The sequence below is a fragment of the Varroa destructor genome, unplaced genomic scaffold, assembly GCF_002443255.2.
Source record: "Varroa destructor unplaced genomic scaffold, Vdes_3.0 BEIS01000001.1, whole genome shotgun sequence".
NCBI classification, from domain to species: domain Eukaryota; kingdom Metazoa; phylum Arthropoda; class Arachnida; order Mesostigmata; family Varroidae; genus Varroa; species Varroa destructor.
This window is the reverse complement of record NW_019211454.1, coordinates 60,688,241-60,709,374: the sequence shown is the minus strand read 5'-3', so window position 1 is coordinate 60,709,374 and position 21,134 is coordinate 60,688,241. Positions and strand designations below refer to the sequence as shown.

The 21,134-nt window shown below is 38.2% G+C and overlaps 2 protein-coding genes and 1 long non-coding RNA gene across 6 annotated transcripts in view; 2 read left to right on the top strand and 1 right to left on the bottom strand.

The window, feature by feature from the left end:
- Positions 1-184: 184 nt before the first annotated feature.
- Positions 185-4,610, top strand: Elp5 (Elongator complex protein 5). Of its 2 annotated transcripts, XR_015319474.1 has the most exons (8): positions 185-425; positions 1,335-1,395; positions 1,540-1,631; positions 1,864-1,974; positions 2,411-2,577; positions 2,879-3,060; positions 3,578-3,811; positions 4,507-4,610. XR_015319474.1 is itself a non-coding variant. In XM_022792699.2 (7 exons), the coding sequence occupies exons 1-7, from the start codon at positions 371-373 to the stop codon at positions 3,657-3,659; spliced, it is 750 nt and encodes a 249-aa protein (XP_022648434.2). In that variant the 5' UTR covers positions 185-370; the 3' UTR covers positions 3,660-4,031. The 2 variants fall into 2 exon arrangements, 1 of the variants encoding a protein (XP_022648434.2); XM_022792699.2 differs by lacking the exon at positions 4,507-4,610 and having other exon boundaries at positions 3,578-4,031.
- LOC111255581 (uncharacterized) lies at positions 4,570-16,651 on the bottom strand. 3 transcript variants are annotated; one of them, XR_015319475.1, is made up of 3 exons: positions 16,253-16,651; positions 13,457-13,503; positions 6,214-9,027 (listed from the first exon to the last, which is right to left on the bottom strand). XR_015319475.1 is itself a non-coding variant. In XM_086977942.1 (2 exons), the coding sequence occupies exons 1-2, from the start codon at positions 16,287-16,289 to the stop codon at positions 5,167-5,169; spliced, it is 330 nt and encodes a 109-aa protein (XP_086834068.1). In that variant the 5' UTR covers positions 16,290-16,645; the 3' UTR covers positions 4,570-5,166. The 3 variants fall into 3 exon arrangements, 1 of the variants encoding a protein (XP_086834068.1); XR_015319476.1 differs by lacking the exon at positions 16,253-16,651 and adding an exon at positions 13,697-15,708; XM_086977942.1 differs by lacking the exons at positions 6,214-9,027; positions 13,457-13,503 and adding an exon at positions 4,570-5,459 and having other exon boundaries at positions 16,253-16,645.
- A 98-nt stretch (positions 16,652-16,749) lies between these two features.
- The window catches only part of LOC111242882 (uncharacterized), a 30,792-nt gene continuing 26,407 nt past the window's right edge, over positions 16,750-21,134 (top strand). Inside the window, exon 1 of the long non-coding RNA XR_015319477.1 lies at positions 16,750-17,575. This is a non-coding gene — a long non-coding RNA (uncharacterized LOC111242882). The remainder of the gene's footprint in view (positions 17,576-21,134) is intronic.

Genomic DNA, 21,134 nt, shown 5'->3' with positions numbered 1-21,134 from the left:
TCATCTAGCGGGTATCTCGTGTCAGTGAACACAGAAAACTAATATACAATAGAAAATCTGTCTGATGAAAAAACTCTCCATTGTTCGAAAATTCAGTTGTCCTACCTCAGTAGGGAATGATTGTTCTTCTGTGTTTCGCGCTCGCACCCTTTCTATCGTTCCGAGCATTAAGCGAAAATTAACGGACCTACATCTGCAACACAGGCCAGTCGTTTGAATTTGTTATTGCGTCGCTTATGATGAATATAAGAGCTGTTGCGTGCAAAAAAGGGGCAAAATTTGCCCTAAAAACCGGATAATAAATCAATACGTAATTAGTATTGTGATGCTAATTTTAAGCATGAGCATTGTATTAATTAGCTAACGTGTTATGGCTGACAAAATTCTCGCAGGTGAGGATATTCGGGGGCTGTTCCTCATCTATGGTAAGTGTTTTCGCCTTTGCTTTTAGCTAACAAAATGAATACTATACACAAGCGTGCCATGTTTTCTTTGTAAAATATATGGACGTATCATTTTTATTAAAAAGTGTACTAAAAAAAAGAGACGCATTATTATTTTTCGAAGTGACGAGAGTTGTAGTTGGCGTGTATTACATTTGATTTAAAATACGTCATCGACGTCAACCTAACGATACTCGATCTGTACGCTAAAGTTGTGAGAACTCCGGTCATTTAAATACGAAACTCTCTATTTAAACCTGAAATGAGCATTTCAGGAGCATTCGTGGAATATATGTCAATTTTTACGTAGATTAAAGATATTATTACGTTTATAATTTAAGATACACTACTCATGCTTTGACATTTATATATACAAAAAAACATATATCACGTAGTTTACAAAACCTTAACATTTTTCGGTTGAAAATCGGATGCTGTATCTTACACTTTTTTGCGTTTGGTACTTAAGTTGTTAGGCATTATTTTAAAGGGGTTTTGCTAGATTTATCTGGGCTTTTCTCCAACAAACCTATGAAACGGCATGGTAAAATATTAGTTATTAGCTAACACTGAAATCTGAATTAGCTGTGATCGCCATAACAACGCTCACAGGGGGCTGCGCATGAGCCACTTACTCTACACCCTGCCCCCTCCCTATTTTTCCTTCCGCTGTTTTACTGTCTAATTAACTTTTTTCATAGGTAGATATAAAAGTACTGTGTATACAGCTAACCTCTGCACTTACCGACTACGTGTTTTTCACCATCTGGAAGTGCTTTATATTTAATGAAAACAAACTACCATACACCAAGTCGACCGTAGTAATTCCAACTGAAGATTTATTTAATCTTCTTTCAATTTCTAAGCATCCGAATTTTGTATACGTTTCAGACGATTCTGAACAAAGTGCTCTCGCAATTTTGAAGTTGTACTGTGAGGTGCTGAGAAACAAGTGAGTTATATTTCATAAGATAGTTAAGAACTAACTATCTCTCAATGTTTCTATACATGGGGATATTATGAATTGCTCAACGCTAACATGCTCAATCTACTACAACATAGAATTTTATATCATTTTCTTTATCTCTCTTTTCAGAGGCTATAACTTACAAGTTCTAAATGCGTCGCGTCCCGATATTCTGCCACCCTCGAGTTGCTCGACCTTATGGCCTCCACCTGTTGATAAAGGTACTTAAAAGAGAACAAAACGTAGACTAAAATTCGTAGGTGCTATAATTTCTACTATCGTTGGGGCTTTATAAGTTTTCAGATATTACCCTTTGTACCATTATCGAAATTAGCTGGCCAAATTCGATATTTTGTATTTATCCTAAGAAACGGAGCTGAACAAATTATAGGAGCGTGGACGGTAAAGCTTGGGCATTTAAACACTTGGATTGAATCGTTCTATTCTTTGCAGCGACGCCAACGGTGCTGATTTTACACGGCGTTGAGTTGCTACTCTGTCTTGGAAAAGCGGACCTAAAACAGCTTTTCAGAGATGTACTCGACTGGTTATCCTATGATAATGGTAAGCTATTTTAATCAAAAATGTTCTAACTATATATTTCATGACTCCCCTTTTGTGTCAGAATTATTCAGTTATTTCACTGCCTTGATGCTTAATCTCTTTTGTCAACGTATGTGACTATTCATTCCACACACGTTTTTCATTATCAGTGCTATTATATTGAAGTATTATATTGATCAAATTAAAGGCAATAGACTAAAAAAGCAAAGAAGACTAAATTTAATTTCGTAATTTCGTTATAAACTTTCCCAAGGAAACGAAATTCACGCCTGTTTCAGTTTAGAAAACTTAGCTTATTCTGTGATTCAGGTTGAAACATTGATTAGCGGCAGTAGTAACGTAAAATATAAATCACTTATTATAATTAATAATAATTATAATAAATATAAAAAAATAATAATCACCTTATAAATAATGTCCGTTTTTACACATACAGTACGTCAGGTGGTTTGCGTTGCTAACCGAGAGCTAACAGCTGCTGACGAACTGCAAAAATTAGAGTATATATGTAGCCAACGAGTGGAACTGCTCTCAAGAAAAGGTGATCTGTTCATTGTAAACACTTTATGGAAAAAGCCGAAGGGAAAAGCTATTCTGCAAAAGGTATGGGCCCTTGCAGTATTACACTTGAGACAAATTTAAGTAAAACCAAGGAAAAATTGTTGAAAATTAGAAACTTAACTCGACAAACCAGAACCAGCAAACATTGGGAGGAAAAATAAATTCTTCAGCTAAGCACGATCTCAACAGATATGCAGGTTAATTGGTGTATCTGTTCTTTTTCTTCATATATATGTGTCTGTCTGTATCGCCGGAGTAAGAGTTCTCTAAGCCTTTGGTAGCTGCTAAAATTGACGATGTCGCGATTTGTGTTATTTGTGTTCTTCCATTTTTAATCTAACAGGAGGAAGTCCGGATAAGTTACGGAGTTATGGCAAGCAGTTCCATAATTACCAATTGGCCTGCAGAGATGAGTCTGAAACCAGCTGCTTCTGCTAGCAATATGCTTGCTGGACTGACGTTCAATGTAAACAGTAGCGCCGAGGAGAAGAAAGACAGAGATCAGCTTGTCCTGCCTTACACAGAGTAAGTGTCGAATTCATTTTGTCTCTTTCATAGGATTTTTATATGTTTATTGATGTTTCGTTATTCTACTAAAGGCGAAGATCTTCGATTTTTTTTAATATCTCTGAATCTGCTGTTGTGATATGAGTCAGCATATTTTAATCCAGCCACAATTCATTGATTCTATTTTTAGCTACTTTAATAAAGTAGTATAGCTTGTTAACATTGTTGACACAATTTGTTTTGTAGAAGGGAAATGCTAAGTTACCTGTTCTTTAGATATAACCAGTAGTTTTTCCTCCTAATCTACTAAAACAGCAATCCAGGACTTGACCTTTTTTTTGTAATAAAAATTGCATATTCGATCTGAGACATCAGATTCGCTGAACCTTGTAAACAATATGTAAGGTAGCAGATAAGTTTTTCAAGGTTTTAATAGGAAAAAATGAGATTAAACTAAGATCACAGGTTGTGATAGATAAGATATAATATACCAACAAGACAATCATCATGAATAATGAAACTGATTTTTTCTTAGGGCCGGTGAGATCAGCTACACTTTGGACCGTGAGGACGATTTTGATGAGGAAGACGACCCCGATGATGACCTTAATATCTGAGTAAGATGTGCAAAAGGAGACTCATTACTTTGCCTATCGATGTGTCTTACGGCGCCAGCTTCGGGATAGTTCGTGAAGTCAAACTTAGAAAGCGGTTCGCTGGGGTCATGACATTGGACCGACTATCTCAAAACCATCAGAAGAAGAACATTGTACATAACCATTATTGTTTAACATTGTTATGAAAAATAAATTGGCAAATGCGATGACCATTTTAAGAAGATAATAAGTATGTATACGGATAATGACTCGACGTAGTGTGTTTTTAGAAAATTAAGAACAAAAAATCTAAATCTGCTAGCATCATAATCTCCTTCAGTATTCGATATAATTCTTTCTTTTTCGACTCAATAAAGTCTTACATTTGATTTACGTGCGCTTGATAAACTATAAACTTTCACATTAGCTGCTTTTGAATTTAGCAAGATACATTCTGATAAAAAATGTTTACTTTGAGTTGCTACTAGTCTCGGCCATGGCCAGTGTTTTTTCAGCAGATTCTTACCTTAAACGAAATTTCTATCATTTAGCATGGTTTGGGTAGGAGTATTTTAGATTTAGAATATTTCTACCCAAACAAAAATCAATCGTTTCACAACTCGACTACTACTCCATTACTACCCGATTTCGGTTTGTTTTTTCGGTACGTTATAGGATATGGCCAAGCTCTATACTTAGATAAAAGAAACTGACAGTAGTACTGCAAAAAGCAGCGTTCCCTGTAGCTGGTATGGTTTGTTTAATAGAAGTGCTCACTTTATGTATGCTTGGCACAAGAAGACGTCTTGCTAAATATTAGCCTTCGGTGTTTAGATTGATAATTAATATTACTTTTATTTCACTTCAGGTTTTCCACCCCCAGGAAACGCTGCTTCAAAACTCGCCAACGACAAATATTACACAACATGCGTGAATAAAGAAAATTATTTATTTGCTCAGTATAATAATGGAGCATGCAAATGTTTTGACACTTAAGGGCAACATAATCGTATCTAATTACGTAAAGGCCCGTTTTGACTGTTAAGTATCTCCATCAGGATTCGTTTCAATTGAAGCAAACATAAATTTAAGCGATTTATGTGTAACTTTACTTGTACCAACTAAGTCGGGAGTTCGCTTTCTAAAAAAATAAGTATGAATATCTTAGCTTTCAGCTGAAGGAGCCTTTCAGTTAAAGGATAATTCCTTACGTATGCTAAAATGAGGAAAACTGCATGAGCTTTCTATATGGCCGAGCGGCGTCACAAATTTTTTTCTAGTCATCACGTATCTGATGTAAGCGACTGGCAAATAGGCAATAAAAAACTAATTAGTTCGTATTACACAAGAGGAAAAGGAAGGTTATATAATAGAAAATCGTGTATTTTTTCAAAATGTTGCTCTCTGATTGGATACTGCACTTCGTAGGGGCAGTGTGTGGGTAGTATACGTTATGTGTATATCAGGAAGATACACCGTTTTTTAAATTATCATTATTGAGAATATTATGAGATCATAAGTATATAGTCTACAGTTTAGATTTGGTTGAAATAGCACTTAGATGTGGGCCATGGGAGATTATTTCTGGATCGGTGCACTGCGCCTTCTCTGAGACTGAGAAGTCATCAGCGGATCGAGCCTCCTGTGAGGCAGCTGGACCACTGCCCAGTTTGTTAATCAGTTTAGGATCTTCAAGAACGTTGATGACGGTATTCATTCCTCCACCCTTCAGGGTACCAATAATCTTGTGCATTACGTCGGACATATTTCCAGACAGTGAAAGGTATCGACGCGGCGTTTTATAAACCGTGCGTTCTGTAACTAACAAAGGTAAAGCAAACAAGTATCAAATCTATTAATTTGGTTAAACTAACAAGGGGCCAGGAATATAAATAGAACACAATTTGTTATTTACTTTAACACATGACCATAACGTTTGTATGTATTTTGTCCAACTGACTACATTAACATCGCTTTTATACTCGTGTAAATACATATGTGAATAAGAACGGTCAGCCTAGCGTCGTCAGATTGGTTATGGAAATCTACGGAATCTATATTACGAAATTTGTTCTATTTCACTTTAGCTTGTCTTTCGCAGCAAAGGTTTATGTAATCATAACGTATCGCAGGATGACTGCATGAAACGATGTGGGTCTATGCCCGAATTCGAACCTAACCCACTACGTGTCCTGAAACTCAACAGGCGCACATATTACGCACTGCACTATTACGCAGATCTGCTGCACGGATCTGTGTGTGTTGTCTTATCGAGGTTGACAGTCGTCTATGAACTTGGTCGCTGTTTTGCCTAGATGAACACTAATATAATCTCCTAATATTTTCTCGCAATAAGTCTGCTTCTTGATGATATGTGGAAACTTTGGCTTGTCACTTCCAATCCACCTAGCTAAATTCTCAGACTGGAGATAGGCATCCCTAAGGAGCCCTTCTCTAGCGATTCGCTTTCCTTTTCGGATGCTTTTCTTCAGCCGGATGAAGTGACAAACTATGGTGCCGTTTGTGTTTTTCTACTAAGGTCATAAAAATAAATTGTTTTCGTTGCTTCTCCAGATCGTGATCGCCTTTCCTTGTGTACTATTTTCAACGTGATCATTAGTATCAACACTGAAGAGCGCACCATTCTTTAGCTTGCTCCTTCCACCATTTTTTAGCGTAACAAACCTCTTGTAAAGTCAGGATATTCCTTCCGAATAAAACAACCTATTCATTAGGAAAAAGTGAACGATAGGTGAGATAACATATGTGATTGTCAGGTCATATCGCCTGGTTTCGGCTTCATTTGCAGATGCCTTTTCTGCTAGGTATGTCTCGATTACTCTATACCTGGCTAATCCCATTCGATAGACAAAGACCTCTCGACCGTTGACTACAAACAACAGTATCTTCGGAAATTAGCTAGCACTTTAATACGCCGTAGAGGACGGGGTTCATTATCCACGATACATTCACACTTAATAGACAACCCTGACAATAGTGTACTGGAATAACGTTCTTGGATTATCAGATTCTCTTTTATATCCTAAACATATGCGGATATAGCAGTTAATACGCTTAGCCCCCTAACGTTCCATTAAAAAAATCTAAGATTCTAACTAGATTTACTCTTTTATCTAAGAGAATTCCTTCTATTAGTTAAACTGTTTGCGACATATATTACTCAGATTAAAAAAGTAATCGAAATGCAAATGATTTATGTCGACCTTACGTTTCGCTGCCAGTATGTCAACTGTTCTAGTGATATCAAGGCATACCTAGATAGATGAATCAGTGGTTCTAGGCTGCTTTCCAGTGTTACATCGTATGAATGAAAAGGCGCTTATTTGCTTTACGTTAGCCAGTAAACAAGAAACTTAAGTACATTTCGGATACGTTGTCGTACGTACAGTACGTGCTTGGAATTGCTTATCTCAATATTGCCAATAATTATTGTATATGTGATAACGCTCATTGATAACTTTGTTCAGTTTCAAAGTTTGCGAAGATCCACTATGTAATCTATTCGACTCTGTGTGTTCGATTTATTACAGCCGGTATCAACGCAGGGCCGCAGCTATCGATCGTATCAATGGACTTTATCATAAATCAACTGACTATCATAAGGGGTTTGAATTACGACTGAACTTCTCCCCCGTTCCCCACAAGTTTTCATTCAAATTTATTAAGCGAAAAATTAATGCGTAACTCTTTCTCTTGTGAATAAGTGTTTTTAGGCTTCGGACCATGTGAATGATGGTTCGACTATGAACTTTGATATAGATTACATATAATTGAACAATTTTCATATAGGCGGTACACAGAATCGTATTATGATAATTCGCAAAACTAAGTACTGGAACATGTCGTTTTGCTTCAAGCTTAGCTTCTGGCAGCCATTCATTCCATTCTCTAGCGAAAGTCTCATATTTAAGAAACTCGCATAACACGTACAATTACTATTACTCATATAGCCTTCCATATTACTATCTACAATCAGCTTTTTAAGCGGTCGACCTTATACTGCGCAACACATCCCCTCGATCACCATTTCGAAGTATATTGAATTATAAAAAAAATGTAAACAATTTATGGCAGAGTAACCACTGTGCTAAACTATTTGGGGAAAAAAAAACACTAATACCTTATTATTCAGCTGGCGACAACGTCGCCACATTGATTTACGAAAACGGTTAATTCCTTAGGTATTTTCAAATGATCTATTTGCAACGGTATCACGTTATTGTTGTGCATAGAAACACGTAAATTCGTAGTTCAGTTATATAATTGGTTAACGGTTAACTTCGTTGCTCGTGATGTTGATTGATTCTCCCGTTGGCGGAATAACAATCAACGTGATTGGCCGTTGAAGGTCCGCGAAACAGATATCGGCGTTAGTGCGCATTCTGAACTTCGATGGTACTGGCTGATCGGTCTTTCAGTGCGCTAAGGGCTCAGACTGTATTTGAGACGGCGTCTGGAAGTTAAATTGCTTGTCCATCTGCCCTCCAACAGAGAGGGCTGAGAAGACCAATAGATATAACCAATAGACCAACAGGGAGAGAAGCAATAGATATGCTCAGATGCGGACTTCGCGAAGAGTCTACAAACGGCGTCCGCTGTCGATGAACTGTAAATGTAGCAAACACTTTGGTCGTGACGCTATTTGAAGAAAATAGGGGACAAGCGATCTAGCTACCAGCGATCTTGGCCGAAATATTCTACCGGGCCGTACCTACAGTCATAGGCGGCTGCAGCCATTCTAGTAAAATTGTAGCGATATTCTTAGTGAATAGGAGTTTTGCAATTGCCATTTTGGCGATGACGCACCAATGAAAGCGCGAAAAGTCACTAGAATTTTCCCTTATTTTTTCAGTTGATTTATTCTCGGTACTTATACTCGCTGTATATCCATCCGATCGCCCTCGTTATTGGCGACTCCAAGCTTGATGCAATAACGCTGTTGCAGATTTCCAACTGATAATCATCGGCGCAAATAGCAAAGCAAAAATATAGCTACATTAGATTTTTTTTTCCATAAATCGGTTTTGTCGTCGGTGTTCGACTCATATCATTTTCGTGTTTCTACGCCGTAGAAATGACCTTAATCACGTGGTATTATGAAATATTTTCGAATGCTATAGATGAGTTGGTCGGTGATGTTAACGATGGTGTAAATCCCGAATTGCAACAAAACAAACTGGTGACGACTGTCCCAGTGTAATGAAATTAGTCCAAAAATCGTCTTCTGCGAAGATGTCACAAATAACGTAGATCAGACGTTAACGCGAACCGTTCAATACGTTACGTAAAGCATTTGGCTTCAACGGGCCATCACTGAATCCAACCACCGCTAATAACATTATGACCGCCAAATACTGACGCTGCAAAACTAAAATCAAGAGTAATGGTTAATAACAATAAAACATGTAAGCAAGAAATGCCCCGTTAAATCTTTTTCGAATATGATTTCTCGTTCGTTCATTCATTCATTCATTCTATGCCCCTAGGCATTCGCTGCATCTGCTTTCGGCGTCGCAATAGCTGAGCAAGACCCACATACAAAGATCCTATTACCTAAATATGCAAAGAAAAGCTGAGAGCAAAGGTGTGACCTAATCAAATGAGAAAACCTGCTGTCTGGGCTTTTTCATATTTTCCTCAATGTGCTTATGGATTTTATTCTATTTTCGCTTCAAAGCTAGACAGTATTTTTGATAGAGAGATCACGTTTTGCCTTCGCACCAAAGAGAAGCATTTATTTGGATTTTGGGAAATAACCAGTCCGGGGTTAGCAGTGAAAAGATTAATTTACTTCTAGCTCGTAGTCGCTATAAAAAATTCGTGGGTAATATTTGGAGTATGCATCTGGGGAGAAATTTATCCGGCTGATGAAGATGAATATGGCTCTTATTAATGCCGTATATCTGCCGTAAAATGATTGCATTGGTAAAAACTATTAAGGTAAACATTATTTAACTCTGAACCGGAAAGTAAATTAAAGCAAGCATTATTCATCTGCACGGGCTTATAAATGTAATATTTAATCTAAGTGATTGAACGCCTAGGTTCTTCAACATCTCACTACTTAAACCTTTCGATTTTTTTACTTTTTCTCTCAGTTAAATGTGTAATGTTAATTTGAATACCTAATTTTCTATAAAGCTTTGAACCTAATACAGAGAGAACTAACTTAAGGCCGATCCCAAAGCAGCAAATAGCCTTTTCACACATTTTAAAACTCACTCTTGATAGAGGAGTCGACAACTGAAACTGTCTATCAGAAAACGAGTAAAATTAACGCGCGCACAGGAGCCTTAAGTTTTTGTCTCACCTCATCAGGCATTTTGCCGGCGTCATCATTATCACTCCTACACCTAGGCCCACATCTACCATGTAGCTAGAACAATAATGCTCCACACTTCCTCAGCGTAGAAATTCACAAAAGGATTCTTTAAACTCCTTTTGTTTTTTGTGCGAATGGAACGCATATAGACGATCATCAGTTGTCAGTTGAAAATAAATGTCGTTTATATTCAATGGGATTTCGTTCATCTACGGCCTGTGTCTTCGCTTGAAAATTATTATTATCACAGCGCATGCTTATTTGTTCTCAGTGAGCCATTCATAATTAAGGCTAATCGCCCTTTTTGTCCATCAAGCTTTTCATAAATTTCAACCGCGGAATCGGCCGCATAACGCAGGCTTCACCCTTTCTTCGCTTGTTTAGAAAGAGTATAATAGGACGTAAGAATGCTTTTCAAACTAAATCACATGTTCCGCATGAAAAGAAACAGACCTTAGGAGGAAAGATAAAACGACGAACTACCTTGGACCCTCTATATAGTTGTGTACCTGCAATCTGAGCCATTAATGTGTGATCTTACTTTGTGGGGGCTAATTAATGTTAATTTATTAATTTTTATTATTATAATTAAGTTTATAAAAAAGAATAGGACACAGAAAACGCCGACTAGGGACCTGGACTAGTGATTAAATATGCCAAATGTCAGAACATCTTCATGTAGAGGATCTGTCTGTCTGTCTTACTCGAATCAGAGCAATCAGCTGCAGAAGCAGTGGCTTCTTTCCGACGCCGTAAAAAATTCGATCTTTCATCAGCTTTGATTGATACTATTTGTAACGTAATCGAATCGTAAGTTAAACTTTCATCGCTAATGACGCGACGACTTTGCAGTTTACATTGGCGCCGTTACTCTATAGGCGGTGTGTCACTGTCGTTGTTTACGATATCCGGTTGTCGTCGTCAAGAACTTCAGTGCGATACAACAAAGGACAACGTCACAAGGCTTCTCTCCCATGTGTCCTAATTATACCGTAATGAATAAAGCATCGATTTTCGCCGATCAAATTCGCTAAAGACTTTCTTTTTATACTTCAGATACACAAAGGTGAATCTAATGGTTTTAAGCACAAGATGAGCTAGTCGTTATTTGATGATGATAATAATTAAAATACGTCTTGAGTGCGTCTCTCTAGCCGTACCGTACATCGTTCTTTGTGTTATACATACATCAGTTACAGTTGTAATATAAGTATACCGCGCAATTTAAAGATAACAAAAACCAATCAAGTTGCCTGATCGACTTTATTAGCACTAATATCAATGTCATGTGGCAGCCGCAAAATTTCAGAGCGCTGTACTTCGCAAAAGTTGTGAAATCTAAGTTAATACAAAGAAACTTATCTGAGAATTAAGAAATATCGGTAAGTCATATGTATAGAAAAATTCCGAAAACAGTCATTGGTTGCTTGAAATACGGTTTTTTTACACGAACGGCATAATCTATATTCGACTATATCTACGGTACAGCGCAGCGTCGTTGGCTTAGCAGAACATGGCGAGATCTAAGAAACTGACGCTGTGTTCCATTGTACGGGGTCTAGCATTTCTGCCACCCACGATGCGTATGAGTCCGTTGACTTCACTGCCTCCGATGTTGTTTATATCATGTAAGCGTGTGCCGCAATTAAGTCTGACCTAGTCCACCTTTTACTGCTAGGAACTAACGTTGTGCAGATATTAGAATCCGATTACTAGCTTATTCTATGAGATGTAGGGAACGTGGAGTCTTTTACATGTAGTGATATATGCGGGTATACGAAAAAAGTTGAATAGCTGCGTTGCATAAGGCAATACAAGTATGTATGTTTCGCAAATATCATCACTAACTGTTACGACCGTGTATTTACAGAAATGGGCAGAGCTTACTGCGTTGTTACGTGACAAACAATAAGTATGTTTGTCTAAGGTAGGCAAACGATATTATCTTTTGCTCACTAGGCAAGACTTCGCACTTTTCTTGGGGAAAGCGGTATTTCGTGATGCTTTGACCTTCTGTCTCTCGTGAGCCTTAATAATTGTTATTTTTATTACATTGTCATTTTAATCCTTTGACTGTAAGAAAGCGAAACAAAAAGCATTTCAAAATATAGATTGAATGATCATTATAGGAGCAAAAACTCATAAAGCGTTTCAGCGCGTATCGTAAAGAATGCACGCTGAAATGTCTCGGCCTTGGTACTGGTTAAACACGTACATACTCGGATGCATATCACTGTCAATGCGCAAGCTTAAACAAGTTTACAAAGATAAAAGAGAATCTTCTCTGGAAGTCAGTTCTGATAGACCGCGAATCAAGATGTTTATCCGCTTTTAGTTCAGTGCAAGCATAGACAAGGACAAAGGTACAGCGTATTAAAGGCGGGGGCAAACAGAGATAAACAAAAAAAAAAAAAAAAAGTGACACAGACATGGAGCTGAAAGTCTGTTTACTTTTTGATATTCGCAGACAAATAAGGGGCGAACGGTGATACCTTCCACATTTTGAAGTTGTGACAGGAGTGCCCCTATGATATCCGGATGGATTATCTCAATGCGCTTTAGACTGGCAACAATGACGGTCTATTGAAAGCAATGGGTAGTTTAACAAACATTAGAGGATATGATCGTGACAACACCGAGTAAATGAGCCTCAAGCTTTTGATGACATGCTTGAAAGTAAAAAAAAAAAAAAAAAAGTATAGTACAACGATAATAACGCTTACGTAAGTTCGTGCTGACAACAACACTAGCTTAGGGGATCTGAGGAACAGCGGTACTAGCGTAAAAATAAACATTGTTACATAAATTGTATATCAATATGGATCGAAAAACAACATGAAGTGACGCGCTTTTTCAAGGAGTATCTCTATGCTAAATATGAATACTCAGTTCTCATTTGATCTATGCACTAACAAAAAAGAGAACGATAAAAAGAAGAAAAATAACAAGGAAAGGTGGAACTATTTGCGAGAATGATCGACATTGTTACCGACTCCTCCAAGTTAATTTAGGTATATATGTGTTCTGTGTGTTATATATGTGAGTGTTATTAAACGAAAGTGTATCGTACAAAATACAGCTTATTTTAAATACATATAAATGAACAATACCAGTACAAGAAAAGCGTTGGCTCAATTTGTTCAACTGGACCATATTGCAAATTGTATCAATTAAGTCTGTTTGTGTGTTTTGCCATTTTTGTAAAATTGGATTACGTTGTTTGCATAGACAGATTTAATATGTGAGTAGGACCGTAGAGCCGAGGGGCGACGTTAGTCAAAGCGGTAAGAAAAACGTCTTAAGTAACTTAGGTTACTTGGATGGCCACTGATAAATGTAATGAAATAGCAGTCTAAATACTCAAACCGAAGTGCTGGTTTCCTATGTTTTCACGTACATTTTCTACTTATGATTTCATTTATTCATTCAGATCTCGTTTTCGACAAAAGTGTACAGAACCAAATCCTGTGCTTACCTTTAACCTGCCGCTAAGTTAGGATGCGTCTCTGTCTCAACCACGTTCTGAAATCCAGTTGTAGTAGAAGATTAGTGAACTTTTCTGTATTTCATTGTGGCTTCATATCATTCACCTATTACTGGATCGAGCTCCCATCCAGCTGATAATGCGCCCGCGGATCACGTCGCTATATATTAGTATATAGATTATATGTCACGCCATTGACCTATCTCTTCGGAGGACAACAACATGGCTTACCTCTGGTTTGTTGAAATTCAATCGATTGAATCTCATCGAATCTTAGGGAAAATTCACAAAAATATCGTTATGCCTGTTCTGTTGTCTCTGTTTCTTTGACACGTGTTTAGATTAGCATTTATGAAAAACAGTCATACATGTACTTGCGGTAATAGTTCATCTAATAATAAACCCTTAGAGTGCTTCTTGTGGCGGCGGCGGATTTGTTTCCACCAGATGTTGGCGTTTGTTCACAGTGGTTAAACCTGGACCAGCTAAGGCTCCTCGTTCAGTGTCAACAGCATCACCATTAATGGAGTATGATTGACGTGGTGTTTTTAATGCGCGCCTTTAATGTTTAGGTATGCGCGTACGATCGCAAAGCGCTACGCTGTTACATCGATTGCACAAGTCCCAGCGACGCAACAGTCCCGCGACAGGATAACACTCGCTTCTGACCAGTCACAGGATTCATCAACAGAAAATAAACCTACGGTCGACTGTTTAGTACATTCAAATGGCGACTGCTACCATTACTACCGCTAGCAGCACTGCAACACCGACTAACTGAACGCGGAGCGGAGCGCAGCGCCAGCGCCAAGTGGCGTGGCGCGACGTCGACTGAAGGCTGAAACGCCGTTCTATTCCCGCTCCCTTCCTTTCCCTCCCTCGGTCTGGCGCTTTTTCCCTCAGCTGCCAGACATCTGAAGCAACGTTCGTCCGGGCACTGTTGGCAAATTCGTATTAGACAAGCACCCCGCTCCCTCATACACCGAAGTAGTAACAACAACAGGAGTTATGACACTATGGTAGCAATCGTGACGGTAGCGTCGACACTGCTGCAATAGCTGGAGTAGCTATAATATTATATAATAATAGCAACGGTCCTACTGGACGTTGCTTGGGATTATGGCGTGGCAGCAAGCATAAGAGTTTCGCCGGTAGCCCTCGTTGCGATTGAACGAAATCAGCCTTCGGTGTCGTCGATGGACATCGGACCAATGTTACAACTGAATACTTCGCGAGCAGGAATCTACAAAAACTATCCGCTCATTTTATTCTATGGGCATATGAGGAACGTTGCAAATGTGGGAACAAAGAAATATCTGCACTAGCTTGCTTTACGGAATCATAGATAATGTGACGCATTCTGTATATGCTTCAAGCGAATGTTGCGGCCGAAACGTGGATGCGTGTGTTTTCGTTCTGCAATTGCAGTTAGGGGTAGTCAAAGATGTCGTAGTTAAAGTAGGTTTAAATATATATAATTAAAGGCAAATGACGGCTGAAAGCCGATACACGCGTCATAACATCGTGATATATTAACAGTAACAAATATTGGAATGATGGCAAGAGCATGACTGTCTAATGATAAACAATGTTGATATTGTCCAATCCGACCAGATTGGCAAGAACAGAATGACCGCTTTCAAAGCTTATGTAACGGGATAAACGTAGGATATTGCCGTAAATGCATGGGAACTTCAAATGATTACAATGGGGAAATACAAGCGAAATGTATGACGTCGCTTAGGAACAGCGGTGAACGGTTTTGTGAAGGACTAACTGGCAATAAATTAGATTTACTCTATAAATTCTTCGGCCAGACCTGGACCTTCAGGGTTGCCAAATGTCTTTCTCGAACAAACATTTGCTTTTAGGATAATGCCTAAAACAAAATAATGCAAGGCAGAATATGGCTGTTAATCTTAATAGTAAACCGCGACGCTTTCCGCGTATATTCATTTTTTATATTATAACCTAAACTGTTTACGGACTAGATGATTTGAGGGCACTGTAAGTTCGGATAATCTAGAAACATTTCTTGTTTGACCTTTTATTGACCATAAGATTGTTGCAATATCCCCGTGATGAATTTACAACCATATACAAAAAAACAAGTGTAATAATATTCAAGGTATACACACTTAGCTTTAATTTAAATGAGAAATTCGACCAAGAATAAAAACAAATTTCAGTAATAAAAATTTAACTTAGCCGGGACAGTCAGGTCCGAGCGAGTGCCGGCTTACTTATAGTATTCTCACCTCGTTTTTATGTTACATATAAACAACTGAAGTTTTGCAGCATTTTTAATATGTGTTCAGTATCGTAAAGTGTTATACGCAACGTTTCTGAGTATTAAGTTCATTAATTAATTGTTGAAGCAGTTCAATGTGTGCGCAAGGTCGATCAATTATTGTTAGACGCGACCGCACAGCGTTTAAGAAATAGAAGTAAGTTGATTGAATTGTTCACGCATACGCGTCTTTAATAAACAAAAACACCACATTGAGATACGTGTGTTAGAAGGTAACGTACTAAATTGTCCGCCATTGCGAAAGTTTGTTGGTACGGACAACCATGTAGACACTATTAGTTCCTTTAAGTAGCAACTTAGACTCTAAGTATAGGGAAGCGTCACAGGCAAAATTAGCATGAATTCCTAGGAAAGTAACCATTATTCCTAATCCGTTTTCCTTTTATATATATATATATATATATATATATATATTACAATCGGGTTCACGTTTTAGGTAAAATTAATTTTATCCAGAGGTACAAACGGACACACACATATTGCACGTCGCGTCCACGCACTTAACAAGGTCATATACGAAGTTTCACTTATACGTTTGCGCACGCTGGCTCTGTTCGGGTTAAATATTATTTAGAGCATCGATTTCAAGTTTGTAGTGATCCAGTCAGGTTACCAATGGTCGCAATATTAACAAAATGTTTGTTTACACTTTGGCCTTCTCCGCACAGTTGATACTCGAAGCATCCGATGCGTAACGAGACATTCAAACGTAAATGTTATACTGGGCAAGCACCCTTAGAAACATAGGGAGCAAGCACTTTGTGGGTTTTTCTTAACGGCTTGATAACGCATTCAAGTATAAACTAGGAGGTAAGTAACATCAGCTCTTGTCTTGATGTAACACTTCTGCGGCGACCGAAACCTTTTTAAACTGATGAAGTTTAAGACATTACTCTCTTACCACTCGATTATCTTCGCACACTTCTTACCACAATTTTAATCTAACGTTGGCGACATTAAAGGTCAAATTGCCGATGCTAGACAACAGGAAAAACCCACTCAGGGAAAATCAGCTTTTAGACTGATACTTCGTCACTCCAGCGTCGCGTACGATGTTATCTTTACGGTTCGGATTTGGGACACTACCGAAGTTTTGCATCAAACCATCACAAGGAAGAAATCCGGTTTATGGCTGGCAGAGTGCACAATAAAAAGGAACAAAGCCCAAATTAGCCATAAGAAAAATGTCATGGAGCTACAGTAACCCTAAGAAGACTAACTACGAACAAAAAAGGAGTACATTTATAATGGAAACGCTTGGTGATATGATCTTTTCATTTCCGACGCGAAAAAAATATCGAGAATGAGATCAGCAAATGCAAAGACCGAATCTGTCTTTCTGGCGCCCTTGTACCTTAGATACATTCTGTCAGTGTTAAATACCTGGTTTCCAATCGAAACACCTCCAACGTTTAAAACCATTTCACCACCGCTGTATGCCGGATCGGTGGGTATTTTGCAATTAGTGCCCTACCTAGCCGACGCTTATTACTCACAGTACGATAATAACCGTTCTTTATATGCTGGTTATATGCTTTCAACATAACAATAAGTGCCTGTTGCGGCTTACTGTCTGTGCCCGAAGCTGTTTTGTCGACGTCTTGGGTGCCCTCGAGACCCTGTCTAGTGCCACTGAGACGCATTTTGTTGTACGTGATACTCGTGCTGACGACGCCAAACTGAACCCACGGGTTTTCCTAGTTAAACAGGCAATAAGTATCCGGCCAGTCAACTGGGACAATCGCGATTGGTCTTAAGGCAGCAACGCTGCCTCCTTCGTAGGGCATCTCCAAGAGAAGGTAAGGATTTTACGTCAAATATAAGAAGTGAAGCTGGTGCTACTTTTATTATACTGAAAAGTATCATCGTCACTGCAATATCTTGCTGTGCATGTCTGGCCTCGTAACGAAATGTTATACTAAATTACAAGCATTTGCGTGTGTGGGAATGGGAATTCCTGGCAAAACAGCCAACGGCTTAGAGGATCCGCTTGTGCTTTTGTTATTTTTTTCACGGTGGCATGCAGTCTGAAAAGAACTTGGAATAAATTTTACCCGGAGGTCAGACAGGGGTTTCTTGCGGAATTTATCATCGTACCCTTATTATATATAAGTAAATTGATTTAATAACTCAGTACGAGTAGCAAATTCGATATGGATCAATACAATAGAATAATAAGAGCAATCCTACGCGACTAATACTGGTGAATGCTCAGATCGACCCCGCTCGTTTCCAGAAGAACTAAGGGTTTTCGTCGCTGAATTAGCCTACTTCTAATAGACTCCGCTAATTCACTTGTTGTTCCTCTATTCTATGTAACATATCAAGTTGAACTTAAGAATAAGTCTAGTGGAAGACTTTTTGCAAATATTAGTAGCGAACAGTTAAGGGCGGTAGAAGAAGCCAACATATCTCAAGTTGCACGACTCTTGGTTTGGTGCATGCAAAAAGAGAATTAGGTAAATGGGTGCTGCATGATTTAAGCGAGCCGATTTAAGCGATTTAAACTATTTGTTTTTGCTTTTTTCCACGTTATAACAATGATTTGTGGTGAAATATGGGTCTGAAACGATAATCGCAGATGGTTACGTTCGTCGATGAACGCTACTGAAATAGGGACATTAGCCTAGGGCAGGCCACAAAGGATCGTAGCGTCTGTGCGGTAATCTAATGCAGGTAATCTAATCCACTACAGCTTCATGAATTTTGGTTCCATGGTTTGGTGGAAAGCTGAGATGGATTGTCAGCATTTTATGAGGTGTCTGTCCACCATATTTGACATTGCCCTTATAGATTTTAACTACCGTAATTTAGAAATTGCCTTTTCAACCTTCATGAACTTGTGCAGGCTTCTTCAACAGTGGAGTATAAGTAATCTACCATCCAAATAGTACCAAATCATACTTTAACTGAGAATACGAACTATTTCTGTGAAAAAAAAACAGGTCAAAAAGCTACTGTGTCACATTTTATGCTGAATCATTGAATCATAGACAAAATATATCTATTTATTCAGATATATATAACGTGGGGACAGTTGTCTCTAGTCATTTTCGACCATCGATTCGGCTATCCAAGCCACCACCCCATTGTTGGCTTATCTAGTATAGTTTTCGTATAGCCATTGAGAAGCATATTTAAGACTGCAATTAGCGATAGATCCATGAAGACTATTTGCTGCTGCTAGTGCTTAATTCCAATAATGGGAAACATAATCGTTGCCGGAAACTAGCACCCTTTTTGGCGGGAAACGATAAACGAGTGAATACCATTATCATACTGCACATATATCATGATAATTTTCGGAATAGCTGATTATAATAAAAGCCATTGGTCCCTAGTTAAAGCAAAAAAAAAAAAAATACCCAAGAAACACACATATGAATAAAACGTATGTGTTATGTTAAATCCTGGAACTGGAACTTTTCTACTATTTCGCACACGAATTTAGACCTTCCGTCACTTTCAACACCTGCTAACGTTGTGAATATGCTGACACAGTTATGATGCTGAAAATTAGCTGCTTTCTGCCAAGATTTCTGGTCGAGATTTTCACAATGTGACGTCTGCCACAAGTTGTCTACAAATAACAAGGTTGATGTGAAAGATTCGTTTTGCAAACAAATGCATACGTATATTTAGCAGAACTGTATGGACGGACACTCCTGTGTGTATATCAGTAAAGTTGCTGACTCAACGAATATTGAAAACACAAAAAAAAAAATAGAAAATTCGAAATATTTCATCGAATTATTTAGCTTGCTTGTTAGAGATATATTTTTTATTGTTAGAGGTTTATTTGAGCTAAGCTTTTATCATCTACGATCTATGGCACGCCGCTGAAGAGGCCCAGCGGTCGAATAACATCGATGTAAGTAGAACAGCCTTTAGATGATACGAACGGTAATTCCGAAGGCAAAGGTTACTTGCGGAACGCAATCAAATTCATCTGACTACCAAAACAGAAATATCAATACAGATCCTTAGTTGAATATTTCGGTCATCTTCAGAACCCAATTCCTACTTGTACACCCATGACCATACTAGTAAATGTCGTCCAAATATTACTGTGCCCCAATTTGAACTGATAGTTTCGGTTGTTTTTCATTAGATAGCATATACCACTGGAAAATATTAAAGGAAAAAATTTTAATATGAATTAGACTAAAGAAAATATGTTCTTTGTCATACTCCCGAGAGCCCTAGCTGGATACAAAATGTTTACATCGTTATTTCGTACCAGGATTTTGAATCACTAACTTAACAACACGTCAGTTAGCTGTCTGTTTGGTGTGTATTTATGGACAGTTTGGGACCATTTCGCGTATTCCAAGGTAAGCTCCATAGGCAGAAAGAACGCTTACAATGCAGCTTAACGCTAGCCGACCAGAATGCAGCTACGAGCACTCAGTCAGCGGCTCGAAATCGTCGCATTTTTGGTAAAACATCGCATTCTTTATCAGGTAGAGGGCCATTCTGTCTGAGGAAAAGCCACGTTTCACGCTAATATTATCTATGACATTTTAACCATATAGACGAATCCATCTAATTAAGACTCCCTTTACATGCTAATGGATAGGACGAGGTGCAACAAACCAGAGCTATTTTACATTTTCAACATGCAACTAACAGATATCATAAAAACACAATTTGCCTTTCTATAGTTCTTTTTATGCCGATTAATCACGAAGACCACGCAATATCTCGCGTAGGGCTTTCCTTCCCGTGTAGTAAAAGTATACCAGCTTTGAGATGGTTGTGTCTTCAAGGGGTCTCGTGGTTTGTGCCAGTAAAAACCTTCATTCTCTCCTTATATAGAGCACAAATGTCGTATAGTTGTAATCCAGTTCCAGCTTGTCCATGAACGCTTTAAGCTTCTTTTCTCATGTGCCTGAGCAATTTTTTCGGTGGAACGACGCCCTCTTTGTCGAAGCGCATATACATTTTTTGCGCCCGTTTATCTATATATAGTAAGCATACTTGACAAGTGTGATTAAACAAAAAAAATTCTATATATCAAGATATATACATATCTTTGAATGATAGATAAAATTACCATCGATATTAAGGAGAATTTTCGGTATAAAAAATATTCATTAACTAAACTCTAAGTTGTCTCGGTTGTGTTCCAGTAGCCAAGTATCCTTTTTTTTTTTTGATAATTAGAATTTGTTTGAGCTTATCAGTCCAGTCAACTGTTACGTCGGAGCATTTCTAGATACGATCGATATCAGCTAAAGGGGGCTCAAAAACCATCATCTTTTAAACACTCATTTAGCTAAAACCTTACAGGAACGAGATATTAGAACTCACAAGGTGATCGCTTTTTCCTTTGATAAAATGAGACATACATATACA